The sequence below is a fragment of the Trachemys scripta genome, chromosome 4 (genome assembly GCF_013100865.1).
Source record: "Trachemys scripta elegans isolate TJP31775 chromosome 4, CAS_Tse_1.0, whole genome shotgun sequence".
NCBI classification, from domain to species: Eukaryota; Metazoa; Chordata; order Testudines; family Emydidae; genus Trachemys; species Trachemys scripta.
The window spans coordinates 124,061,149-124,085,911 of NC_048301.1; the positions used below are offsets into that span (position 1 = coordinate 124,061,149).

Consider the following 24,763-nt stretch of genomic DNA (forward strand, 5'->3'; position numbering starts at 1 on the left):
GGTCAAGCTGTAGCATGCAGTAGGCCTTGCAAAGAACACAGGATGCCGATTATTGGGCACAGTTGTTGACTACACTTTCTCTTTCTAGGCTGGCAATAGCTCAGTCCAAGAGTGCCAACCCACCTTGTTTCTCTGTCAACAGAACCCTACCCAGAGATACACAGTAGTGAGCTATTCTACTTCAGAGTTTGGGCACCTCAAAAGTAAGAGAGGCTGTTCCTCACGTTCTACATACTGGCATAGTCTCAGAAATGCACTTTGTAACTGCAAGGAAGATACAAAGCTATTTCAGAGGAATTCCAAGCTCGGGGCAAATGCTGTTCGATAGTTCCCTCTGGTGGCTATCTGAAGTGTACACTCTCTTCCAGGAAAAAGAGAGAGCTCAGCTCAGTAGAAGCACCTCTGTGGATCAATGGCACAGTTCCTTTGGGGGATGGATTAAGTGGACCCTCCCACCCCAAATTTAAACCCTGTCAGCTCTGATTCTAACCACTAGACAACAGCCCTGTGTCCCTTTGATTGTCTTCCTAGTTATACTGATAAACTAGATCTCCTGACACTGGCTGGGTCAAAGTTTTCTCCTCTTCGCTGGACCCTCCTCGTGCAAATGCCAAAATACTTGTATGTTGTAGCTTTTGAAGGTCAATTATAAATATCCTGGTATAAACCCCACTGTTAATGACTAAACACACACCGATCGCCAAAACCCATTAATTAACTTGGATCTTTTGCTCACTCCCTTCATTTCTTTTGCCAGATTGAGTGCAAAGCCCCAACAGCTTCTTCTTCCTGCCTGTGGGCTAGTAGCTAGGGTCCAACATTCCCAATATACCCAGACAGCGTACCAGGTCGGGCAATGAAATCCAGTGGAGGTGCTACTTCTCGTTAGACTAGGAGCTTGTCAAACTGCAGGGATTCCCTAGCAGCCTGCCAATGGTTAGATCACCCAGCTACGTTTTTGTATCCCACTGATACGTCCTCACTGGATCACTCTGACCCATTGTCTCCCAGGCATAACATCGACACAGCAGTATTGTTCAAAGAGGTTTTTCAATGTAAATACCATTTCTGGAATCTGCACTGAACGTTTCTGTGGTGAACTCCATGTGGAGCTACAGTAAAAAGGTCATAGAAATGTAGGGCTGGAAGGGATCTCAAGAGGTCATTTAATCCAGCCTCCCACACTGAGGCAGGACCAAGTAATATTGGTTCTAGACCATCCCTAATGGGAATTTTGTCTGACCCGGTCTTTAAAATTTCCAGTGCCAGGGATTCCACTACTCCCCTAGGTAACCCTTTCCCGTGCTTAATTATCTTTGTAGTTAAAAAGTTTTCTTAATATCTGACCTAAATCTTCTTTAAGGTGGAAAAGGCCTACTAGAGAGTCTCTCACTCTGCATACGCTGTTTCCCCATAGAGGATATATGTAAGTGATACTACACAGCACGTGAAGGGGCAGGCAGAGTGCCATCAGGAAGACAGAGTTTACTGCTGTGAATACAGCAAGCATCTGCCTGTAGTTGTAAAAGAGATAAACCCTCCTGCTTCAGGGCATAAGACAACCACTAACTGCCTGGGGTCAGGAAGAAACTTCCCATAAGGGCAGGTTATTGTTTCATAATTGTCCTCTCTGAGGGGTCTTGCACTTTCCTCTGAAGCATCAGGTGCTGGCCATTGTTGGAGATAAGATACTGAGCTAGATGGACCATTATTCTGATGCACTATGGCAGTCCTTAAGTGCCTCAATTTGGAAAAGCAGTCACTACATTTGCCTGTCTAACTAGGTACTCGTATGGCCCTCATTAATGTAGTATCTGAGCACTTCACAATCATGAATGGATTTTATCTGCACAACATCCTTAACAGTGCTATCCCCATTTTACAGATGGGTAACTGAGGCACAGAGTAGAACTTTCTTGCTTAGGGACTATTGGTTCTGCTTATGTCATGGTGAGAAAGTTACCCGTTCCCTTAGTAAAACCACATTCTGTATGTGATTTTCAGTGTAGTCTGTAGTTTTGGAAGACATGCATAATGCTCCTCGTGTGTTAACTCCTCTGGGAGCATGTATCCCACCCCCAAAGTCACAGCAATGCTGTCGTCCACCTACCTTCATTCAGTGGGGCTGGTGACTCTTCCACAATGGATTCTCCATCTCCCACCTGTGTCCTAGCACGCAGGAAGAATCTATAGCGCGATATGGGGTCTGTCCTCTGGAGCGTAAACCTTGTTTGGTTGGGGGAGAAGGTCTCTACCAGCGTTCTGCCCGTTTTGGTTCCATTAACTGGGGAGAAAGGCAAGCTGTGTAGGCTTCAGCTTTGTTTCAGACACATGCTATGTTACACATTTCATCTCCTCCCACCCTAGAAAATCAGCTGATGGTCCAATATGCTTCTGGGTTGACTATGCTCAATAGAAAGATTTGCGGAGATGCAACAAAACCTGTCTGAGAGAGCAACAGCAGCCAGCTGCCTCCTAGGGGGATGTGCACTGAGTAATGGTGCAGCTGAACTGTACTGGCTAGCATAGGTGCTGGAACTAGGGTGCGGAGGGCGCTGCTGCACCTTCTGGCTTGAAGTGGTTTCCACTATATCCATGGTTTACAGTTCAGTTCAATGGCTCTCAACCCTCCACCCCCCCACTATACAAATTTTTCCAGCACCCCTGCAGGCTAGAGATGAGATTCACACCTATGCAGAGGGCTGGTATGTGTCCTGCTTAAGCTCTCACAATAAGAGTTTTGTGTTGTGCACAGCCCTGATATTTGGCCATCTGCATTGCGTTGAATTCCATACTGTTTGGGGATACTGTGGGGGCAGTTTCACTCTTTCTGCAAAAGCACCAGAGAGTCCTGTGGCACCTTATAGACTAACAGACGTATTGGAGCATCCGACGAAGGGGGTATTCACCCACGAAAGCTCATGCCCCAATACGTCTGTTAGTCTATAAGGTGCCACAGGACTCTTTGCTGCTTTTACAGATCCAGACTAACACGGCTACCCCTCTGATACTTGACTCTTTCTGCAGTAATCTTCCAGGTGTGTGTGTGTTTGTGTGTGTGTATGAGTGAGAGAGAAAGAATCTGCTGTACCAATTTCACTGTACTTAGACTTTGCTTGCAATTTATTATTGCAGTCTGGGGCTAAACCTTATTTCTCCCTCTATGGCCAAGTGCTGGGAGATGCTGAGCACCCGCAACCCCTACCGGCTTACACTGAAATGGTGCAGGCACTCAGCACTGCAGCAGGACTTGTCGCCTTCAGAAATAGCAAATGTTTTACCTTGTCATGGAAGTCTCTAATTCTTTAAAGGCTACTCTTGTGCCGTCATATTTTGGAAAATACCTTTTAGCGCCTGGGAGGAGGAACTCTTTCTGGGTTTGGCGCTGAATAACCTACTCACCCAAGAGAACACTTGATGAGTTAAAAATCACTGATCAGTTGAGAAAAACAAACAGGTGTGGAACGTACAGGCTTGGTATCTAAGGTTGTATCCAGTGATAATTCCATTGGGATGTTCAGGGTGGCCCCATTCCAAAGTGATGGTTTCCAGGTTAGGCTGTCGGATTCTGAAATACCTGGGGACACTGGGTACTTGGGAGGAGGATGGGGCCAGGATGGAGAAGGAAAGAAAAGACAACATACCTTACAACATGGTACATGTTGCAGGGTGGCTGACATAATAAAGATACACACACAAAGCTCAGATGCTGATGGAACAAAAACTGCATTAAAAACCATGCACCAGCACTGGGGGTTTCATAAGCGCATTAAAACTCAGAACAATTCTGCATGTGAATCCAACACTGGATGCAACAGAATCATGTCTATTCATTAACTGAGATGCGTGTACTGCAGTTTGATAATTCTCTTCTCATGGGAACCAGACCAGTGCAGTGTGCATATCATACCTACTGTCAGAAGGGACTATCGTGATCAGCTAGTCTGACCTCCTACAAATTGCAGACAACAGAACCTCACCTACCCCCCTCTTCCTGTAATAGACCCATAACTTCTCACCAAGTGACTGAAGTCCTCAAATCATGGTATAAAGACTTCAAGTTACAGTGACTCCACCATTTACACTAGTTTAAACCTGCAAGGGGCTCGGGCCCCATGCTGTGAAAAACCCCAGGCTCTCTGGAAATCTGAGATGGGGGGAAATTGCTTCTCGACCCTAAATGTGGTGATCAATTAGACCCTGAGAATGTGGACAAGACCCACCAGCTAGGCACCTGCCCAAGAATTCTCTGTAGTAACTCACAGATCTCCCAAAGCAGTGTCCCATCACTAGCTGTCAGAGATATTTGCTCTGCGGGGGCTAGACTTACCACCACAGTTTGTAACAGGCAATCTCCTTTGGCTCACATGGTACACGCTTGTGTTTTGGAGACGAAGAACTGGTGTTCTTGACCCAATTTCATAACTTGTAGGTGTAGTTTATCTACCAAGATACCTTTTGTGGGTATCATTACACCAACCCTCTGCGCTTGCACCCCTGAAGTCTGTTTCCTGTTATACAGAGAGGCTGGTCAAGGTCTTTCCCCCACCAAAGAAAAACTGCAACTGCTGTTCTGTTTATAACAATGTCCAGTAAGATATCCTGCCACTGCTACCTTGTAATCTACTGCAGAGCAGAGAGGGCCTGGTTTACTAACATGAGGATACAATAAAACCACATAAGGCCAAGCACCTGGCTGGCATTAACTCATCTTTTGGCAGGAAGGCTACACATGGAAGAGCCAATGTGAGGTGCGGTTATTGAACAGGTGGCCCTGTGATATTTTGCAGTTTTACCTAATTTTCTTCCAAGCCTGTCAACCCCCTTGTTAGGATATCTGTTTTGCTCCTACCAATCGGAGGAAACAGTCCTCAGTGTACAGGGATTTCTAACACCTGCACTGCATGGGTATGCTTGGAGGTACAGGAAGGGTTTTTCCACCTTTAGCGTATCTCCTGTGGCAGGAGACTCCCTAGAGTCAGGAATGGCAGAGGCTCCCTAAAGGGGGGGGGCACCGGTGCCCAAACCCTACCCTCTGCACTGCCCCTTCCCCCGAGGCCCCACCCTCATGGCACTCTGAGCCCCTGCCCTAGCGCTGCCCCTTCCCCCAAGGCCCCGCTCCCATGCTGCCTTTTCCCCCCAAGACCCTGCCCTCTGCTCACTCCCCTCCCCTTCGATGCCCTTACAGCCGGTAAAAAGTGGGAGGGCTATCACTTTTAAAAGTGATGGGGACCTGGGCCCCCTTGTTCCAGTGCTCCTGCCTAGCTTTTGTGAGAACTCGGAAGATCACCCAGCTCCCCAAGAGTGTCTTTTGGCTAGGATGTGCATATATGCAGCAGTCTGCACTCCCCGCCCCCCCCTGCATTCTTGCCCACTTGGGGCCAAGCCACACAACCTGGATGGCTCTTGGAATGTACAACTTGTTTGCGTACAGCACTAGGGACAAGATTTTGCCCTTACATCCTAGAGCTTTGTGTAGAGGGGACTGGTTGGCAGGTCCCATTTGGCGCTTTGAAATACGTGGTTATGGTGATGTGGCTTGCTTTCCAAATGCAAAGACTGATTCAAGGTGTACTGCCAGTCGATGGGGTGGCTCCGTCCTATGAGATGTGCATGTGACTTCCCAGGGATCAGAGTGGCACATGGTGCATCCAGAGGCACAATGGATAACCTGTCAGTCACCCTTTGTTCTAAACAACAGAGCAGCTCAGCAGGGCAACTGAATAGGTGTATCGATGCATTGGTTGGTAGTGTGTTTTGTCTCACTGGTATTTGATATGTCCTATTGAAACTGGACAAACTGCATGGCGACTTCACTGCTCCTTAGCACAGAACAGTTTTAGGGTAAGGGCAGGGATGCCCCATTGTGCTAGGCACAGCACACATACCATAGGCCTTGTCCTGAAGAGCATACAGCCAAAATGTTCAGAGCTGGCAAAGCAATAAACTTGTTACGTAGTGTGGGCCAAATCCTGCTCTCAGCTTTGGTCATAACTGCAGAACGTGAATCAGATTCTGTCACTGAGCTGGGCTACTGAACAGTGTTTGTTTTTGAAAGGGAAGCTTTGAAGCTAATACATATCAATTTACCCCCATTAGAACAAGAGAAGAGCTGCTTAAACAATTTCCTAACAAGCTGCACCTCTTGAGAGCATTATCAGACCTGGTTTTGTGCTGAAGGGAGTTATAAAATCACCACAGCTTGCTGGGATTTGTATATGCACAAATCTAGGCCAAATGGTACAGAACCGTAACACACAGGTAATGGAGCACAGCTAGAAAAGCTCTTCCTTTCTTGGGCAAACCCATTGTAGGAGTTTTGCAGTCTGAAGGGCTTCAGGATTTGGCCTAATGGCTTTATTTCCCCCTTTAATTACAAATTTCAATGAATGATGATACTTTGACTAAAAGTAAGCTTTTAAAAAGACAATAGAGGAAGAGTTACAGCCTCCATCATGCCTCTCCACCCCACGTTGTTACTTATAATGTACAGGACCATAAACGTAAACCTTAAAAGATTCATTGCCAGTTGCTAAAAGGTGCAGCGCCAATGAAAATCTACGGAGCTGTCTCCAACTACGATCTAGAGCAGTGGTTCTTATTGAAGCTTTTCCATTTTAATTAACCATTAATTAGGCCAAAGCAAGATATGAAAATGAGACACCCGCTGTAGCTCAGAGGTTGGGGTATTTCCATTTGAGGATGTGGGTTCAATTCCTATGTCTGGAGGAGCAGGCCTTTGAAGAGGGAGTGCCCTTAACTTTTCCTGTTGCAGCTGCTTCGATTTTAATTAACTATGAATTGCTCCAAAGCAAGCTCTTCTAAAGAGCTGCCTTCTCTGGTGTAGAGGTTTGGGCACTCCCCTAGGATGCTGAGGGCCCTGGTTCAATCCTTGTGGTGGGGAAGGGGTTTACAACATGTATCAGCTGCCTCTGGGGCCTTTTACTTAAATGTGGGGGCGGGGGCAGTGTCCTGCTTAAAAAACAAGTCACTCTTTTGTCCCCTGCAGCTAGGCTACCCGCCCAGGCTCTGGGAGACTCCAGGCCCAACCCCTCCTCTGCAAGGGGTTGTGCCAAGGCTCTCCCACCTTCCAGGAGACCTCCCACCTCCCAGCCACTGCCCACCACACTTGTAAAGTGAGTGATCTCTGTTCAAACCCCCTTCTGTTTCCAGAAAGACAAGGGCCTTCCACAAGCGAAAGGAGACCTAAACAGGAACCTCCCACTTCTCCCCTGGGAGGTGGGACAGCCTTCTCCAAATCCTTTTAAAGAGCCAGAGGAAGGATTTGAACCAGCATCATCTACCTCTTAGGCAAGTAACTTAACCACTGGACTACAGAGTGACCCTAGACTAGTCCCCAGCGCAGTTCATAGTTAACTAAAGTGGAGACAGCTTCAAGAGACACATGGCTCAAATCCTAGCTCCTTCAGGACCAGGGACTTGAACCAGGGTTTCCAGCACCATAGGTGCAGGCCCTCGCCACCAGGCTATATAGGGCTGCTTGTAAATCATCTTTGCTATCCTTCCCTGGGGGAGGGATAGCTCAGTGGTTTGCGCATTGGCTTGCTAAACCCAGAGTTGTGAGTTCAATCCTTAAGGGGGCCACTTTGGGATCTGGGGCAAAATCAGTAGTTGGTCCTGCTAGTGAAGGCAGGGGGCTGGACTTGATGACCTTTCAAGGTCCCTTCCAGCTCTACAAGATGGGATATCTCCATTAATTATTATTATTTATTGCTTTGGACCATTATAAGAGTTAATTAAAGTGGAAGCAGCTTCAACAGGAAAGGTTGAGGGCACTCCCTCTTCAAATCCTTGTCCCTCACCAGGCACGGGAAAGACTTGAACCAGCATCCCTGGAAAGAGCCCTATCCACTGAGCTACAGCACACTTCTTATCTTTAGAGCTTGCTTTGGCCCCATTCATAGTTAATTAAAGTGGAACAGCTTCAACAGGAAAGGTTGAAAGAGCCCCCACAGCAGAGTACCCAGCAGTTGGGACAGCCACGTGAGAGGTAGGTGGGTGCTATACAGATTTCTTTTCATCAAGCATCACTCTCCCCCAGCCTTGGTGACTACCCAAGCCATGGACGATAGAGTGATTCTCCGGCTGTCTGTGGCCCAATTCAGAGTTAATTAAAGTGGAACAGTTTCAACAACAGAGGATGCACAACCCACATCAAAATATCCTTAGGTGGGGGCACTCACTTGAGAGATGACAGATCCCTGTTCATCTCCCTTCTTATAGGACGTTGGTGGGGAGGAGGATTAAACCATCATCTACTACAGTCTACATGAGGCCCCTAACCACTGGGGCTAAAGATTATGAGGGAAAGCTCATTCCCCTCTCAGGACACTCATCTGGGAGATGGCAGATCCCTGTTCCCAATTCCTTCTGTGCATTGGGCAGAGGGAGGAAATGGCCACCACTATCCTGGGCGCACACCTCAACCTAACGGCTATAAGGGAGGCTGTTTCCCCCCTTGTGTGGAGTCAGGCCAATGCTGAGCCTGCCTCCCAGCTCCAGTCCTGCAGGGAAGATAGGCAGGGCAATGACTGTTGGCCCCTAGTTTGAGAATTGGGCTGGGGGTCAGGCATGATATAGGCAGCTGATATTAAGCACAGGTCATTTGCTGGGAGGAGAAGGGAGCTGTATCTCAGCAGGCCCTTGACCATGACCCTAATTTTGCACCGCCAATGATACCCAAGGCCTGCTACTAGCATTGTTTGCTTTTAAACAAATCCTACTGCAGGCTTTGTGCATCTCTGGCACCTGTTGACATTCCAGGTCTTGCTCACAGACCCAAAATAAAAGTCTAGTAATGCTGGGCTTATTGGGTTTGGGAGCTGCATATTGGTCAGCTTAGGGGAAGGCAAGATATGTTCTATGGGAATACTGCTCCCCCCTCGACTTTGTGCAAAAGAAAAGTTGTTTCTTTCCAGCCACACCAGCTGGAGTAGATAAACCCCAACCTCTGAGCCAGGCTGTTTCCCTGGGTTCACTGAGTATCGCTGAAGAGTTAACAACTCACCCCGTGACACTGCATCCCTTACTCACTCAAACTCTGTGATATGCCCTGGCATAAGCCTGAAGTGAAATCAGGTGTGTGTGTGTGTGTGTGTGTGTGCAGGGGGAGGGGGCGGGGGAGAACCCACAGCTTCCACCTGCTTCCAACCAGTGAACCTTGGGAAGGTCTTAATCCCCACCTCCTCATCCTGCAAATCATTAACACCCCAGCAGGGGCAATAACTTTAAAAGGCCCAGCTGTGAAGGGGGGTACCCTTCCCTATTAGGTCCCCTCTGTGAAACCAGCACAGAAAAAATCTTGCTGCTCAAGTCCTTTCTTCTCCTCCAGTAAAGGGGGGATTAAACCAGCATCTCAGGTAAGTACCCTAACCCCTAGGGCTGGCTATAGAAGGCTTCTTGCAAATCAGTCTTGTTTTGGCTCAATTAATAGTTACAGTAGAACAGCTTCCAGGGGAAAGAAGCTCCCTCTTCAAACCTGTTCTTAACAGACAGAGGGAAGAGGTGAAGCAGGGTCTCCCCTCAAGGGCAGCAGCCTAACCTCCAGTCTATAGCGCACTTCAGAGCCTTTTACTGGCCCAACTGGTAATTAATTGAAGTGAAAAAGCTTCAAGATACTGGCTTTCCTCCTCCATCTGGTGTGCAAAGCTGCAACCACTGGCGCTCAGAGCCAAGTCTGGGCTGGAGGTTGCTCTGTCAGCACCAGTCACAGCAGATCAGGGAGTGTCTGTCAGAGGCAGACTGAACTACTGTCCTGGCCCTGAGTCTGCTACTGTCCATGCAAAACCCAATGGGTGTTTAACACCACAGAAACATGCCTTTCACAGCTCTGCAGAACTCATAACTCACCACAACTGGCAGTGTCTGCTCAGATGAGGTCTGGGTCTACAACGCCAAGGTAAGGAAATATAAGTCAAGGGTGAGCTGGCAGTTCTTGAGGTTGGAGTGGGGGAGCCCAGGACTGGCATAGCAGTGAGCTGTGGGTCCGGATGGAGAGCCACTGGCAGAGCTGGCCGGGGGAGCTCAGGACTGGAATAGCAGAGGGGGGGCTGTGGGTCAGGACTATGGGGCATTGGCACAGCTGGGGGTATGTGTGGGGAGCTCAGGCCTGGAATAGCAGAGGGGGGCTGTGGGTCAGGACTATGTGGCATTGATACAGCTGGGATGTGTGTGAGGAGTTCCAGACTGGAATAGCAGAGGGGGGTTATGGGTGAGGGCCATTGGCAGAGCTGGGTATGTGGGAGGTTTGCTGACTACTTGCCTGCTCTTCTCTGAGCACTGTTAGTGAGCGTCAAATCTCCCTGCAGAAGACAGTAACTCATGCCCTGATATAGACAAAGTTTGCAGATGTGTCCTGGGTTTTCAGACCAGCTTCTCGTTGCTCTAAACCCCTACGACATCCCATCCTTGGCTGCTGTTTGGCTGAGATAAGTTGGAGAGCCCTGGGCCTGACCCAAAACCCATTCAAGGCAATGGGAAGAGTCTTAGTGAGTCCAGAGCTTTGGCTCAGCTCCATTTTGAAGAGGGAGGGGATTAGGAGGTGACCCCTGCCACATGGAAACCACTTCACAGGTTTTCAGGAAATCATTTTCCAGGTGGTTTTTCAGACTGTCTCCTTCTCCCTCCTTAGATACCCAGAGAGAGAGACAGGTGTGCCCTTAACCTTTATGGAATATAGGTGACCATTTATAATATTGATACCAATATTCCCCATTGCACTGAATCTTACAAGATATGCCATGGAAAGTATCAATGGAAAAGTTGTAATTTGCTAAGTATGATCTTGTTCACATATATATAGTCATCTTTGTATTGTGAGTTAATAGGTGATATCTGTATCTGAAACTTGTGCTGTATCTGGGTGACACTCCCAGACAGATTAGCATCAGCACTAACTAGCCTGCTTAATTGCCTATCAGCTATACAATGAAGCCACTGAGAGAAGGCAGGGGCTATGCCTATGAGTCAGCAGGACCTGTACTAGGGCCATGCCTGTGGACAGGAGACTCCCATGCTTTTCTGTGTCCATGTACTGTGAGCTTGTGTTTGGGACAGAGGATATACAAGCCACATAGCAAAGGCTATAAAAAGGTAGCTGCATCGTTTCTATTTTGTTTTCAATCCTGTTTCTCATCTCTGCAGTAACTTCTCTATAAACTGAAGCTTTGAACAAAGGACTGATGGACCCATCCAACCTTTGGATGTGTTCCGGGGGACTTTACAAGCCAGCAAACTCACCAATACTGCTAAGAACCTGATATATGGACTCTGAAGTCATATGTATGTATCTGATTGCTTTGACCATTTAACAATCCTGGTCCTTCCCTTTCTTTTATAATAAACCTTTAGCTTTAGATACTAAAGGACTGGCTGGCAGTGTGGTATTTTGGGTAAGATCCAAACTAGTATTGATCTGGTAACGTGACTGGCCACTTGGGGATCAGAAGAACATAGTGAGTTTTAAATGAACTTCTCACTTTGCTGGACCAATTTGCTGGTGGGAGTAATTTTTTTAGCCTCTTGATAACCAGGGGGGGGGGGGGTGTGTGATCAGGAGCACAGTTTGTGACTGGTTGGTGAATCTAACTACAGTGTGAACCATCAGTCTTAGGATAATCTGCCACAGGGGAGGATTTGGTGACCTAAGCTGGCACCATCCAACACTTCCTTTGTAGTAACTACATTGTTCCTCTGGCTGCTGCACTTCTAATCACTAACCCTCCATCTGTTGCAGAGAGTGGCATGGGTCTTGTGGGCTTTGGCCTATTTTTCATCCTTTTTGGGGTGTTCTTGTACTTTGACTCAGTGCTGCTGGCCTTTCGAAACATCAGTATCTCAAAACCTTGGCCCCCTTCCTTGCCTGAGGGCAAAATATAGCACTAGGACAGACAACCCCTTTGCGAACAGTCACAGCTCCCATGGTGCAGCGCGCCAGCTCTTTGGCCCTGTACAGCTTCCTTTTATGAGAGAAATGGGGCTAGTCTCTGTTCAAATCCTGCTCAGGTTTGTGTGAAATAAACTTGCTGGGTTTCAGTCCAGCTGTGATGGTGTCCCCATCCTTAATCTCACCACAACTGGTACTAACTGATCCCCTTGTAGCCAACCTTGAAAGAGAAGCCAAGAATCAAATCACATGGAGAATAAACTACTATCTCCCCTACTGGGGATGGTCCTTCCCAATCAGGGTTGGGACACTTGTATGGTGCAGCACATACCTGTGGGGGGATAAATAGAGCATTTCAGTCTCCAGGGAAGTCAGCCCAGCACCTCTCCTCCCAGGCACTAAAGTCCTTAGAAAAGTTGTCTTGAATTTACAGATAAAAAGAACTAAGGGCTTGTCTAAACATAGAAGTTCATTCAGACTCAGGTAGGGTGTAAATTTAATGTGGATCATCTATTTTGGATTAACTCCGTGGGTGGATGCTCTTATTCTGAACTAGTTTTAATCCACTCTGGAAATGGATTAACTAATTAGGAGTAAGATACAGTTACTCTGGGATAAGAGCATCTATGCCTGGTGTTAATCAGGAACAGCTATTCTGGAATAACTCATCATACAGATGAGTAACTATTAAAGGAATGATGTCAGACTGGAGGGAGGTCTCTGGAGGGATTCCACGGAGATCTGGGTTGGGTTGGGTGTTTAACATTTATAAATAACCTGGATGTAGGAATAGAGAGCATACTGATCAGACTTGCAGATGATGCAAAACTTATGGGGGATGTCAGCACTCTGGAAGACAGAGCTAAAATTCAAAGGGATCTTGATACATTGGAGAATTGGGCTATAAACAACAAAATGCAATTCAGTGAAGATAAATGTAAGGTGCTACACTTAGAGAAGAAAAAACAAAAGCATAAATATAGAATAGGTGGTAATTGTCTTTTCAGCAGTACTGCTGGCAAGGATTGGTGAGTTGTGGTGGATCACAACCTCAACATGAGTCAGCATTGTGCTGCTGTTGCAAAAAATATAAAGTTTTAGATTGAATTAACAGAGGCATAGCATGCAAGTCATGGGAGGTGGTAGTACTGCGCAGCCCTGGGTAGGCCTCAGCTGGAGTATGGTGTCCAGTTTTTGTCACCAATGTATAAAAAGGATGTAGAGAAACTGGAAAGGATCCAGAAATCAGTGACACAGATGATCAAAGGGATAGAATGCAATCATATGAGCAAAGCTTGAAGGAACTGGGTCTCTTTAGTTTGGAAAAGAGGCGACTAAGGGGGGACATTATAGTAGTCTTCAAATACTTGAAAGGCTGCTACAAAAAAATGGAGAAAAGTTGTTTTGCCACGGGAGGAGACAATGGCTTCAAATTACAGTGTAGTGGATTTAGATTAAATCGGAGGAGAACTTCCTAACTATAAAGAACAGCAGGACAATGGAACTGAGGCCTTGGGAGCTTGTGGAAGCTGCTTCACTGTAGGTTTCCAAAAGGAGGCTGGAGCCATCTGTCTCAGATGGTGTAGACACAACAAATCCTGCATCTTGGCAGGGGGTTAGACTAGATGACCCTTACGGTCCCTTCTAACCCTATGATTCTATAGGTACCTCTGCCATTAGGAGCTACAGCAAGATGTACATACCTGTGCTCCAGGCAGAGAAATGCAGTGAGAGAGCTTTGGAGCCTTAGAGCTGCACCTTTCCTGCACAGGATAGGTGGTTCTGTTCATTTTTAAACAGGATCGGTGTCATTCTATGGAATTTCCATACAGGGCAGGAGGAATTTTAAGGCTCTAGGTCTGTACTGTGGAGCAGAGTTTTCCCAGCATGTGCACAAAGCATATAACAGCGTATGCCTGCGAAAATTCCAGAAGAACCTACCTCCTTCAGGTGTTGTGAACTCCTTAATTTCACTCCGAGGCCCATCTCCTCTCCCGTTGACTACAACCATCTCCAGTTTGTAGTTGCTGTAAGGAAACAGCCGGGACACTATGCCCCTTGGTCGGTCTCCAACAAAACCCACAGACTGCCTTTTTTTGGAGACCCACAGGTTCTTCAGCAAACTACTTTCTCTCCAGAAATAGGCCTTCAAGAAATATGTAGGGCAAGTGAAGCTTTTCCCATTCAGGTACAATTGATTTTCATTAATAAAGCATAACAATTCTTTGCCTCTCAAAGTGCTTTAGAACAATTAATTAAGCCTCATAACTGCCCAGGAAGTAGGTCAGTAATATTATCTCCGTTTTACAGATGCAGAAACTGAGGAACGGTCAGGCTAAGTGATTTGCCCAAGGTCACAGAGTGAGTCAGCTGCAGAGATCAGGATGGAACCCAACAGTTCTGGTTCCCAGTCCTCGGATCTTGGCAGAGAGCATTACCCCTCCAGATGAATTGATAAATTTTAACTATAAAGAAAGGAAGAGGCTTAATATGTTCAGGCACAATTAAAAGTCTGAACTTGAAAAGATGCTGATTCAAATCCCTACAAATATAGATTTTTTTTTTGAGATAGAAAATAGATATACAATGGTGCACAAGAGTAATGAAAACAAAGGCAGAATTCAAAGAATTTTCTATGAATACTGAATTCTTGGATTTGAAAAGTATGAACATGTACAGAATATGCCACCAACATAGATCGCTAAATTCTCAAAAGCTCTTTCTATCAGATTTTTGCTTAAGTCCAGACTTTTGCGTGTTGTGATCAGGCACTCCAACTGGCACATGTGAGATTATTAGCAGCGCGTACATTTGATAAAGAACAGTTGTTGCAATGAGTATACAGTACATTTAGCTCTATACTTTTAGCTTTCAGTTAGTATGGTTTTGTTTTAGATCTTGACCAGGGCAAATCCAGATAGCATTTATTAAGACTGTTTGTACATTAGGGATGACACAAAAATCAGTGTGTGGGTATCAGAGCGTTCTTTCTCCTCCCCCTTCTCCCATGAAAACCATGCACGTTGCATAATGATGAAAGGATGGAACTTAACAGTTCTAGAGACAGGAGTTGTCTTAATTAGGTAGAATACAAGCAGCAACAATGCCTCAACCTTACTTAGCAGAGGCCACCTTTAGGGGTGGGGGAAGGTAGTGCTGTTTATATGGCCCATGTAGTCCTTGAACCCTAGTATGGGGCTCAATGATGTGGGCATCAAAGAGACTCTTTTCTGACTGTAAGAGCAAAGACTCCAATCAGTAGCACATATTAGGCTGTGCATGTTTGCATAGGCAGGACTAAGTCTCATTAGAAGGCCCAATCCTACTCTCATTCAAGTCCTGAGTTTTGCCATTGAACTTCAATGGGAGCAGAATCTGGCTCTAAATCAGCCCCTGCAAACAAGATTTCCGTAGATCTTGTTTTCCAGTCATTAAACAAAAGTGAGCCTGGGTGTTTTAGTCTTCAACACACAGGTGTTGTTCCAGAACGGCGAGGCATGATCACTAATGTGCCCACAGAATGATGGCACCCAAGATTATTAGGCCCAACTTACTGTTTTATGTCATCCCCACTGCACACTGGCCATGTTTCCAGGTCACCCTTTGTGAGCAAGGTTAGCTGTATTAATAGTCAATATCCAAATGATTTGGTTTTGCTCACTCTGTATTCCTTAAGTTGTCCCTGGATGGTATCCGGGTATACTCGGCTCCATTGGAGACTGATTGCCGTGCTGTTTATAACTTTTAGCCTAATATCAGTGGGGGGAGCCTTGGGATCTAAGCATTCAGGAATAAAGCAAAGTGTAGATTAGGCACACATTGGGTTGTTTGTTTTTAATTCCAACAGTAGTCTACACCCCATTTTTTTCCTGAAGTTTACCTCCTCCGATTCCTGCTAGGCAGGTTTTTGGGGCATTTTGTTTTTCATTCTATAGTCGTCCTGGGGTAAATATCAGACTCTCAAAAGCCCCTGCTGCCACCTTGTGGCATTCAGGAGCAGTTCTGTCTATACGTTAGAATATTTGCAGGAAGACAGGATCTCACTTGTGCAGTTATCCCAACATAGTCACAAGCTTGTCACACTTCAAGGATTTCCACAGCTGATGCAACAAAAGAGCAGGAGCCAGTCAATTCCAGAGTTCTTGGATAAACTACTTATTTACTCAAGGGATGAATGTGGGTCCCAGATAATGCAATTGGAGAAGCAATATCCAGAACATATTTACCTCCTTAACACCTTTCATCTGAAGATCTCAAAGTATTTTCCTACACTAGCAGGGAGCTGTGATATGTGAAGTATTACATATCCAAGGCACAGAGGTCAAAATCCACTTCAGGCGCGCACCCCTCCCCCCCCTCCCCCTCTCTCTCTCTCTCTCTCTCTCTCTCTCACACACACACACACACACACACACACACACACAGTCAGTGGCAGAGTTGGGAATCCAGTCCAAGAAACTCTGTTCAGTGTCTTCTGCTCTACCCATTAGTCAGTACAGCCAACTTTCTAAAGAGTGGCTTAAAAATGTTTCCCATGATGTGCTAGTATTCTTTTTTTGGCCAGATACAAGAATTACCTCCTTGTTTAACAAGAACTTGCTAATTTTAGGAGTTTTAGATTTTGAAAAGGGCAATAGCTCATGTTCAGCCATGATGAAACACCATGGCCCAGATTCTCAGCTGGTGTAATCTGGTATTGCTTCACTGAAGCCAATGGAGCTATTCAGATTTACACACCAGCTGAGGAGCCGATCCAGTGTGTCCACAATCCAACAAGACTATGCAGTTTGGAAGCAGCAACATTGGGTCAGTGCATCCAGCTGTAGTGCAACATGTTGACCATTTAACAATTACCTGGTAAACACTGATGCAGCCACACTGTAGCTGGCTCCATCTTCCAGACATATGCTTGCATATGTTTTTAAACTGGCTAGCCCTCTCCCCTCCTAGTTTTAAAGGATCTCTGCTCCTTTATGTCTTGAATGCAGCTACTGCTGTAGCACAGCTTGGAAGCATGTCTGTCTAAATTGTGTGCTCTATTCAGAAACCAACAGAATGAGGTGCAAGTTGACTTGCATGATAGAGCACTGCAAATGAATAGGAGTCCAGCTTCTCAGCTGGTGTCAACTGGAACTCCAGTGAAGTCTATAAAGCTATGCTGACTTACACCAGCAGAGGATCTGGCACAGTGTCCTTAACTGTGATTGTCCTCTTCACCATCTAGGCTAATCTGATACACCTGAGATTTTCTGACCAGGCAGGTTCTGAATCTATGGGATACATGGGTTGCTCCTGGCCGTGCCTTCCCAGGAGGGAAAGAAACGTGTTACAATTTGTCAGCCATTCTTGGTATTGCTGTGCGGTCGCTCCTGATCCATTTAACATCAGCACTTCTCTCAGGCCTCTACAATGGATTAGCTACTTTGAAGAGCAAGCGATCTGTCACACTTCTCTGCTCCAATTAACAGTTAGGACTGTGACAGTCTGCCAGAAACTTAGCTGCCTCCTGCAGCACTCGCTTCATGTACTAAAATGTAGCGTGGCCATGTGGACTTCCTCTGACCCAGAGGGGGAGGAACCCTGTGCCTGGGTGGGTGGAGTCAGGCCTGGCTCACCCCTCCCACAGGAAGTATAAAAGGTAGAGCCTCCGGCTCAGTTGGAACTGAGCTTGGGAAGGAGACAGATGTAGCTTGCTTGCTGCTAGGCCTCCGACTTCACTGCTGACCCCCAAGGAGACAGAGGAGCTGCAGGCTATCTAGCCCAGGGAGACGGCGGACACCCAGCGAGCTGAGGAACCAAAGGGGAAGTAGCCTATAGACACTAGACTGGTTTTGGGTTGGGTTTGCCTGAATCCAGGCCAGGGTGTTTTGGGCAGATCTCCACTAACCTAGTGGTGGACACTCTTCCACTGTTAGGGCCCTGGGCAGGGACCTGGTGGAGTAGGATGGGCCTGGGGTGGCAGCCTCCACCATAGGCCAAGAGGCCTACATTTGTCTATCTGCCAGAGCTAGGACAACAGGCTGCTGGGTGCTCTTCCCTGCCAAGAGGCTCAGGGGCTAGCACCTGATTCACTAATTCCCCTGATATGAGGCAGTAATACAGCTTTGCTAGGACCCAGAGGGGAAGGGACAACTGCCACCACGCTACACAATAGCAGAACAACCCTTTGCTTTCATGTGGTGATAAAGAATGGCTAGAGCCTGCAGTAGATCTGAGTGAACAACCAGTACAGGCTAGCTTTCTAATGGGGAAGGGCACTTGCTTTGGTTTCACTGTAGCTTGTACAAGAACTTCTGATCTCTTCTGGAATACTCATTTGAAGCTACTGCACCCACCCATTGGAGAATCACAACTGACATCCCTAGCAAAGATTTTCAAAAGTGATTAGTGATGTCTTATTGGATCTAGAAGAGATGAGATTCAGAAAGGATGGAGCACACCTATCCTCTGAAAATCAGGTTCTTTTAAAGGTGTTAAGTGAGGCACCCCCAATCACTAGTCACTGCTGGAAATTATTGGAGGAAGAAAGTTTGTAATAAATTAGGGCTAGATGCAGGAGTCACTGGGCAAGTTTCCATGCCAGAGATCAAAATACGAAAGATCATTATGGTCATCTAGCCTTAATCTAATAGGTTATGTATTTAACATGCAAACGTCAAAAGTTTACAAAAATCACTAGAACAGGAGAGCTTGTTGCAAACACTGGAAAAACGTACTGTATCTTGTGGCAGAAACTGCTCTCCAAAACAACCAGTTTATGGGGGGGAGAAAGGGAAACCAGGCAATAAGACCTTGTAAAACAATGAAAGATGATACATAACTCACAGTAAAGCAATCCCTGAACTACAGATGCCACTCCAACAAAGCAAGAGCCAAGTTTAGTTTGCCAGAAAGAAACCGCAGGTTAAAAGACTTTTGCAATAGGAATTCAGTTATGTGAAGCTTTAGACAAGAGAGTGTGTTCATTTCAGGACCAAGGACAGAGCAGCCCTTAAAGGCCAATAGCATCCCCCCTCACCCCCCCCGAAACATTTTTCACTAGTGCACTTTGCAGTAGGAGAGGAAATGGAAAATGTGTGAATGTCTAATACTTCCCTGAAAACCCCTAAGGTAAGTAGAGATTCTGAAGGCCTATCCCAGGGAGGGAGTGATATGGTCCCTTGGAGATTTGAATTGGTTGAAGATGCCTCCAAGCAACCATACTGTGACTCATTTGCTTCTAGCAATGGGTTAAGTGCCTGAGGATCTAGCTTGCAGATCCTATGTGCAGAGTTTGCACAGCTCTAATATTGATTGGCGCTGCAGCATGTCAGTCAAAAAGCCTGTGGAACAAAGTAACATTATAAATGGTACTTAGCACAGGGTAGTTGGGTCAGAGGAAACTTCTGTACCACCATTTAGTTACACAATACCAGGGGAATCAGAGCTTTCTAGTGTGCTCACCCAGGGAGTGATGCAACTAAACTCTGATGGCCTCTAATGGTTGCCGGGTATACAGAGCTAACCCTGCAAGGGCTAAGCTGTACAAAAGTCTTTCAGCAGCATGGCCACAAAACCCAAAATTTAATTTGCTACTGTTAAAGCAGCCCCAGCTATGTACCTGAGAAGCCTTTGAAAAAACTAAGGCCACACTAGCCCACAAAGATGTTGCTCAGCTTATCCATGTATTAACCCCCAAGAATGTTCAGGATAACTGTTTGGTTTTTTTGTCTTTCATCCTAGGTCAAAAGCAGATGTTGGCCACTCTGAATCACACAGAACAACAATAAGCTGAAGGTAAATATATTATCATCAGGGAGGCTTGGGAGTGAAGTAAAAGCACTTCTAAGGTTAGCATCTTTAGAGGGGAAATGATTGGAACAAACCTATCCAGTAGTTTAGCCCATTGCACGTTCTATTCACTAGGGGCATGTTCAGGATCTAGTGTTCATACTTAGATTGTTTCCCCTCTTTTTATAATTATCCCAGTCATTTAGGGAGCTAAATAATGTGAGATCTATTTCCAAGAACTGGAGAATTCTCTTCAAGGCCAAATCTCACTTTAGTTTAGCTCCAGCAAGACACACATGCAGGTGTATTTGGGTCCCTGTGGAACCTAAATGCACAGTCCCCAATCTCTACTTTAAACTGAGAGAAATACCTTAAGGCATTGAAAGCTGTCAACTGTGTAGCATCACAGCACTGCTGTAATGTGTGTGTAACACAATCAAACTTAAAAAGAATACAGCTTAATCTATCCACTGCTCTCTTAGCCACAAGCTTCAAGAGGCAGACCCAGGGACAGTAGGATTTTGAGTTTATTTTCCCTTTCGTGGTAGTAGTAGTACACATATTTTGTGCTCTGAGCTTATCTAGTCAGTGAGAGGTGGGCCTTGTGCTATTCCAGGTGACCTCTTATGGGGCTCCTTTTCAGAAGTGCTGAGCCCATAGCCCCAACAACAATCCCAGCAGGAGTTCAAGCCAAGACTCCCAGTCATGTGGTGCAGTGGAGAGGGAACTAAAATACTTTCTCTTTAAAAAATAAACCCTGTAATAATGTTACAGTTCAGAGCCCCTATCTGTTGCAGGCAATGAAACCAGTAGCCCAGAGGAAAGGAGTAGGAGATAAACATACAAGTAGCTATAGTGGTATGTTTTAATTCTCTAAAGCCATGGTACAGCAATCTAATCCAGGATTTCCCTCTGACCAGCATGCAAGATTATCATGTAATTAAACTATGCTTCCCTCAGAGCAGAGGGGAGGAGTTACTTGCAGCTCAGGTAGGCACCCATACTAGCTCTAATCTTGCTAGTGGGACTAAATACAGATGTGGCTGCACAAGTCCTCTCAGAACCCTGGGTAAAGCCTACCAGAGCTGCAATCACGTCTCTAAGTTCAACACAGTACTTTGCCCAGCTGTACCTTTCATCCAAGGGCCAAAATACCCAAACTCAAACCTCCTTGCCCACCTCGCTCTCAGAAGTGATGACCTCCATTTGTGCAAACTGGAATATAAGTAATTTGGCTTGGCCTGCACAGATATTTTGGTGCCGGAGCTAGGAATGGAACCTGAAGAGTCATCATCCCCGCCTCCTCCTCCAATCACCAGGAACTGGATTGCTGTGACACCGAGCATGGCTCTAAGGGTGTCCCCCTGAGCTGCAGTGTAGCTTTTCCATCTCCAGTAGGAGAGGGTAGCTTGACAACTTTCACTTTTCTCTTCCACCCACCCAGTAATACGTAATAGCTCTGGGTAGGAAAATACTCACAATCTTCCCCTGAGTAGCCGATGATAACGTCTGGCTCTGGAGCTCTCCCGAAGTCGTTCTCTGCTTGCACTTTGATCTCATAGGGCACATAGATGGGTGTATTCCAGACAACATGCCTTGTGGTTCTCACTGTCTCATTGCTCCAGCTCTCCCGTGATTCCCTTTGCCTCCACTTCACTATGTACCTGAGGTTGGGCCCATAAGCTTGAGTCGCATTCAGTGGCTTAATGGACAAAAAGATAAATAAGGTATTATGTATATTTACACTGCATAATACAGGCATGAATAAAAAGTTGCAATTTATCCCTTCCCCACACCAGACTTTGGCTTAATTCCTGGTGACAGCTGTGTAGGTCCAGGCAGGACGTACAGCTGCTTCAGGAATGAAAGTCTGTCCTCTGAAAACTTCCATATAATTATCCTCCTCTCAGGCTTCCTTCAAGAACCAAGCCAAAGTAATTTTTTATGTACCCTGGAAAATTTAAGAGTGACATTTTTGCCTTCAAGTGTCACTCTTAATGAACAAGATCAGAAAGAATAATTGGAAGCAGTGTTTAGGCAAGAGAAGGGCAGTTCCTTGAGGATCAGGTGTAATCTAACAACTTTTCTTTTGCTTCCACTCCTGTGAACAGATCTTGGAGACCAACCTCATCCCTAATGCTAACACTTGAGTACACTGTATGAGCAGGCTTCTGCAGGAAGACTAAAGTAGTCCTCATTCACTATATGGATGAAGAAGTCACTGTCTATCACTTGTGCCTGCAAGGAGTGAGTCAACAATGGAGTTTAAAAAAAAAAATATTGTCACTGTTTCTGAACTGAGTAATCACATGCTTGTAACCTTCACCTTAGACTCATGTCTTAAAATGAGTAAGCTCTTTGGAATGTCTTTCTGGGGGCTATTAAAATAAGCACCACTCAAAATTGCATGAGAATTGATTTATTCTGGCAGCTACCTAGAATGTAAGGGGGAGACCATGAGGTGTGATTTAAATATGTTCACCTTAAAAGGGCTGAAGCACAGAGTAATCCTAGCATTCATGTGACACTTCCTCACTCTAACTATTCTGAATGGTAATAGCCCTTGGTGGTTAAGGAGAAAGAATAAGCAGATCATCTTGACTTAAAAGTAGCCAGAAGTTTTAACTAAGCCAATTGAAATAAAATGTTTTTTAGATCTAAATAGGCTCTGGCTTTACAGACCCTGGCACCCTCAGCTATGGCGTAGTAAAAAAAATTAAACTCACTGTCCAAGTTATCTCCATGTTGTTTTTCTGAGTCCCTGCTCCTTGAACTCCTGTTGGGTTGATTTCTGGACCTGAAATCCACATAAAAACCTTGCCTTACACTGTTGAAAATGTAGGCATTTAAAAGCCATGCACAGAGCAAACTGGTTATTAAAAGATAATTGAAAACAACAAATGAGTTGCCCAAATTGGCTTCCATTCAGGTCAATGGAAGGGGGAGAGCTGCAGGTTTCTCAGCACTTTTCAAAGTTAGGCCACGTATTTTGGTTGTTTTCAAATGTCTACTTAACCCAGAAGGCACCTTCTAAATGTATACGACTAAAGCAAATCTGAACAAGAGTAATCAATGACATCTGTGAATCAGAAGCTGAGGGATGTAACTGAAAAGAGCAGGTCCCAAGCAGCTATTAGAAGGAAGCCATATTTTGTGGGCACTCCATTTTGCTCAACACTCCAAAAACCCAGAGATTTAGGTTCATAAGTACCTTGTACTAGAAATATGATTTTTTTTCTCTGCAGCACTGAACACACACACACACACACACACACACACAGGGCACTCAAAAATGAGCTGTACTGACCTGCATTGCACATCCAGCCTGTTCTGGGATCTCTGCCAATACTTGGGAATAGTGGAGGGAGTTGGCAGTTTTGGCAGCTTACAAGAATAGATCCTTGAGGATATATCTACACTGTTCCTGGGAGCATGCCTCCCTGGTCAGCCCATTCTGCAGGGTCCACACTGCTTATTTTTCAGTGTGCTCTCTTGAGAGGACCTAGCATGTGCTTGTCTACCTGGGCTGGGGGAGGACACTGCCAGCTGCAGAGAAAACAGCCCTAGTGTCAAACTTTCAAATGCGCTTCTAAGCTTCCTGCAGGAGGAGGGGATGAAGGATTTTCCTCCTCTGCAGTCGCAGCATCATGGAAAGATTGATTTGTTTGAGGAATACCCACTTCTAAGCGGCTTACACTGGAAAAATTACCCACCTTAGCTCTGTCATCTTAAATTTTGCCACTGTGCACAGGGTTTAACCAAATACTTCAAGATTCATCCCAACCTGTTAGTACATAGTACAACTTGGTACCTGTTAGTACATAGTACAACTGACCAAGTTCTGCTCTCAGTCACATTACTCTGGCTTTACAGTACCAGGCCCTGTGAGTTCAACACCCATGGAAAATGGGCTTGTAATAGAAACTCTAGCCAACTCTCGCCTAGTGTCGGAGTTCTGACATGACAGATGAAAGCCATTCGGAGGGCAAAGCCCCAACAGAGAGTTACTTGGAACTTGACTCCAAGTACTTACTTGCCCCAATAGTATGGTATCGTTCAGAGGGAAGGCTGGGCAGGCTGCTCCCCACTTCGTTCACAGCTATCACTCGGAACTGGTAGTTGACATAGGGCGAGAGGCGCAGAACAGCTGAGTTCACGCTCCCTGGGTAACGGGAATGGTTATGCCACAACCCAGGTTGGAACTTGTCCTCTTCAAACTGAACCACGTAATCTAGACAGGAGGGAGGTCAGGTTAATGGCAGGGTTTCTCCCAACTCCCAGAGGAAGACAGACTTTTGTTAACGAAAACAATAGCTTGATGAATACAGCCTGGTCGGGTGGTACAGAGGGGAGGGGTGAGCACCAACCTGTGATCGGGCTGTTATTGTCATCACCGGGTATCCATGTCAAGCGCACACTCCTTTCCGCCAGGTCTGTCAGCTCCAGGTCACGAGGCCGCTCAGGTCGTTCTATTGGCAAAGTAACAACCAAAGTTTGGCTCCTTGGGCAATCCCACAGAAAGTCAATGAGAACTGAACACCTAATGCCTTGGGTGCCTTTGAGTTCTGCCTAACTCTCAGAGGCAGCAGTGAGAAAGTCATTGCCAGCTGATGGCTCTTTGGGGAGTGGCTGCATGTGACAGGAGTTGTTTCCATTCAGTTCTTAGCAGACAAGTGTGTTTTCTTAATCTGAACAAATGTAGCACTCTTGTGCCCTTCATCAGGACCCTTTGGGGGAGTGCAGGTGGCCTTTCCAGGGTATATTGGTGGGGCTGGCAATGCCCAACCACTACATTCAAATGTAGAAAGAGGTGTGCGCATATAGAACAAAGGCATCAAACCTAAGGAAAAACATGCTGGGTTATATACTGTACGGATGGTGGATTAACAAAAAGACAAGGAAAACAAACCATGTTTTTTGTTGTAGAGGAAGGTCATGTCATAAGACACTACACTCTTGGGTCACCTTCCCTTTAGAGAGAGCCATTAATTAAGAGAAGCCATGCAAGCAACTAACTGTTTTCATCCCCATTTTACTGATAGGGAAACCAAGGCAGAGTGAGGCAGTGACTTGGCCAACATCCCAGAA

At 45.9% G+C, this 24,763-nt stretch overlaps 1 protein-coding gene across 34 annotated transcripts in view; it reads right to left on the reverse strand.

The window, feature by feature from the left end:
* The window catches only part of NFASC (neurofascin), a 187,997-nt gene that overhangs the window by 40,641 nt on the left and 122,593 nt on the right, over positions 1 to 24,763 (reverse strand). For 26 of the 34 annotated variants that reach the window (XM_034767198.1, XM_034767200.1, XM_034767196.1 and 23 more), the window contains 8 exons: positions 24,043 to 24,144; positions 23,709 to 23,906; positions 22,402 to 22,472; positions 21,155 to 21,377; positions 15,567 to 15,682; positions 13,847 to 14,051; positions 3,471 to 3,593; positions 2,111 to 2,284 (listed from right to left, as the gene is read on the reverse strand). In XM_034767198.1, the coding sequence (XP_034623089.1) occupies positions 2,111 to 2,284; positions 3,471 to 3,593; positions 13,847 to 14,051; positions 15,567 to 15,682; positions 21,155 to 21,377; positions 22,402 to 22,472; positions 23,709 to 23,906; positions 24,043 to 24,144 (1,212 nt within the window). The remainder of the gene's footprint in view (positions 1 to 2,110; positions 2,285 to 3,470; positions 3,594 to 13,846; positions 14,052 to 15,566; positions 15,683 to 21,154; positions 21,378 to 22,401; positions 22,473 to 23,708; positions 23,907 to 24,042; positions 24,145 to 24,763) is intronic. The other 8 variants (XM_034767229.1, XM_034767213.1, XM_034767212.1 and 5 more) reach the window with 2 other exon arrangements.